Source organism: Zea mays, chromosome 2 (genome assembly GCF_902167145.1).
Source record: "Zea mays cultivar B73 chromosome 2, Zm-B73-REFERENCE-NAM-5.0, whole genome shotgun sequence".
Classification (NCBI taxonomy): Eukaryota; Viridiplantae; Streptophyta; class Magnoliopsida; order Poales; family Poaceae; genus Zea; species Zea mays.
The window spans coordinates 188,036,379-188,039,229 of NC_050097.1; the positions used below are offsets into that span (position 1 = coordinate 188,036,379).

Here is a 2,851-nt window from a genome sequence, read left to right on the forward strand (position 1 = left end):
TAAGAAGTTGGGTATACAATCTTTTGTAAATATAATATATAGGTTTTGAGTGAGACTATTTACACTTGCATAAAAAAGAAAAAAATGATTTACACACTACCTGCATTTTGGACGAAAACAGAGGTAGAGAAAATAACATGGCGTATGGTTTAAAAAGGTTTAACAAATCTACAATGCAACACTCAAATTAATTAATTCAATGTGAATCAAGAAAAATTTACCATTGTCAATTGACAATGATGATGCACAATAGATACATGTACTAGTAAACTGACAACAATTTTAGTTTAAAACGAGATATATATTATTACTGAATAATCTGGGGCACACGAGAAGCGAGAGATATCAATTAGACTAGTAAAGGAGTTGAAGTATATATTACTACTAGTATAATAATACATCACAAACTGAACAAAGTTTGACATGGCGTAAGTGCAATTTAGAATCACTTGAAAAGCCCCAAACATTGCAGCAAAACTCTTGCTGCCCTTTCCATTATTATTTTAATTGAGTGCTAAAAACTAATTACGTACAAAGAGGACTCAAGGCACAACCGAATAGAATACCAAATACCACACGCGCCCTTTGGGTAGCAGGATGCATGGAACGACAACAGTTCTTGCCGATAAGTGGCATCATCATATGGAAGAACATAACTGCACAACGTACTACATGAGGAAGAAGTGATGGATCTAGAGATACCACACACACTCGAAACAGATGCTTGCACTCATTTATACGGATCGAATTATGTAAACAAATGGGCCAATTAAAGGTGGACGAGGAAGAGGAACCAATCAAAGCCTGAGGGAGAGGTCCAGCTCCTCCGACGACCTCTTCCTGTTGCTCGACGCGGCAGGCGCGGGAGCGGCATCATCAGCAGGCGCCTTGTGCTTATCCATCCTTGTTGCGCTCTTGTCGGCACCGCTACCCGTGCCTTGGGGCCTGGCGGGGACATCGCGAGAGCCCATAGCGGCGGCGTCCTGGACGCCCGTGGCGGTGGCGGCCGCCCCGTGCGCGCGCAGGGCGGTGGCGATCTCCCGCCGGCGCTTGGCCAGGCTGCGCTCGTACTTGTGCGCGTTCTGGTGGCCACCGAGAGCCTGCGAGGTGAAGAACTTGCGGTCGCAGTACGTGCAGACGAAATAGCCCGGCGGTTCCGGCGAGACCGAGGGGTGGAAGAGGGTGAGCTCAAGGCTGAGCTCCTGCTCCATTACACGGCGGCTACCTATACTAGCACAGTCCAAGTGATAGGGGTGTGTGTGTGTGTGAGAGAGAGAGGGGGCTAGAGTAGAGACTAGAGGGAACGTAATTTGCAACAGCAATCATATGGTACTAATAAGCGAATTTATATACAGCGCTCCAAACTTTTGTTGCATTGTTTCGTGAGATGAGGTTGTCTCAGTACAGCCAGTGGATAGGGCTCGCCCACGTTTCCGTTTGGTAGGTATGTGGCAATAAGGATCGCAAGAATCATCAGGTCCGGACCCCAGATCGAGTGCACAAGTTCTGTCAGACTAAAACTTTTGGAAACTTACATATCTTTCTCTCATGAGAATGAGAATGATTCATCAGATATGCATGCATGAGTCTCACAACAAATTAAACAAATATAAAGTGATTAGAAACTCCAACTATTGTTATTGGACAGTAGTTAATTTCTAATAACAATCAAACCGGTTTCAGATAACGACAACCAACATATATATAGTTTACTAGTTTTAGGCTCTGTTTGGATCCACCTAGTTCCTTAGGAACTGGTTTTCAAAAGCTGAAAGGTCTCCGAACAGTCAGTTTTTTAGTTAGTTTCTAAAAACTTGTTTCTCAGTTTCTTAAAAACCAAGAAGCTAGTCTCCCTTAGCTAAAACCAGTTTCTAAGAAACTAGGTGGAATCCAAACAACTTCTGCTAATTTCTTTAAAAGCCAATTTTTATAAACAAAATCAATAAATCAGTTTTAAAAAACAAGGATGGATCCAAACACTAGAACAAAAGTAAACAGTTCAGTCAATACTAATACAGTACAATGCAAAGCAACAGACATGAATCCTCATCGTTACGTTTTACAGAGATGCATGCAGCCCAGAGTGGCAGACAAACTGACAAAACAACGAATATAAGATCCCATGCAAGCTAAGGACATCTTAAAAATTTTGGATACTTTAGATCATTTTTTTTTTGGAAAACAATGGCCAGTTTAAGAAAAATAGACTAACCAAGTGAAATATTTTGTGTAACTTAAAAAACAAGGTGGTTTGAGCATTCAAAATCCAGATTTGCAAAACAAATGTCTCTTACAATGGCTTTTCAAACTATGTAGTGAGAATGGTTTATGGAAAGATGTTCTCTGGAATAAGTATTTATGTAACCAAACTCTTAGCCAATGCAAGAAAAAAAAGCTAGGATTTCTCGTTTTCTAGGCAGGCCTTATATATGGAGGTCAAAGATCAATTTCTTAATTTGGGAAAGTTCATGTTACATAATTATTCTCAAATCAGTTTCTAGAAAGATAAATGGTTAAGCCCCTAAGCCTAAAATACTAGTATCTAAATTTATTAAAATCAAGATTTGGAAAAGGGCATGCATGCTACTTACAAAGGATATAATATAACTAAAAGAAATAGCATGGAAGTAATGCCCGTTTTGTTTAAGGGACTAAAGATTAGTTCCTCCATTTTAGTCTTATTTAGTCCCTAAATAGTTAAACAGTGGGACTAAACTATTTTAGTCTCTAGTCCCTCAAGATGTGACTAAAAGGGACTAAATCATATTAATTCTACATTTTGCCCCTTATTTATTTCAGTTGCACTAATGGTGGAAGAATATTAAGGGGCATTTTAGTCTTCTTATGAGTC

At 39.8% G+C, this 2,851-nt stretch overlaps 1 protein-coding gene across 1 annotated transcript; it reads right to left on the bottom strand.

The window, feature by feature from the left end:
* Positions 1-411: 411 nt before the first annotated feature.
* On the bottom strand, positions 412-1,320 carry LOC100277305 (uncharacterized). Its single transcript, NM_001150908.2, has one exon. It carries the CDS (start codon positions 1,209-1,211, stop codon positions 798-800), a length of 414 nt encoding a protein of 137 aa, NP_001144380.1. The 5' UTR covers positions 1,212-1,320; the 3' UTR covers positions 412-797.
* Positions 1,321-2,851: the final 1,531 nt, after the last annotated feature.

Bases quoted from the DNA above. Each gene is read 5' to 3' on its own strand.
- LOC100277305 (NM_001150908.2), bottom strand. From the start codon at position 1,211: ATGGAGCAGGAGCTCAGCCTTGAGCTCACCCTCTTCCACCCCTCGGTC.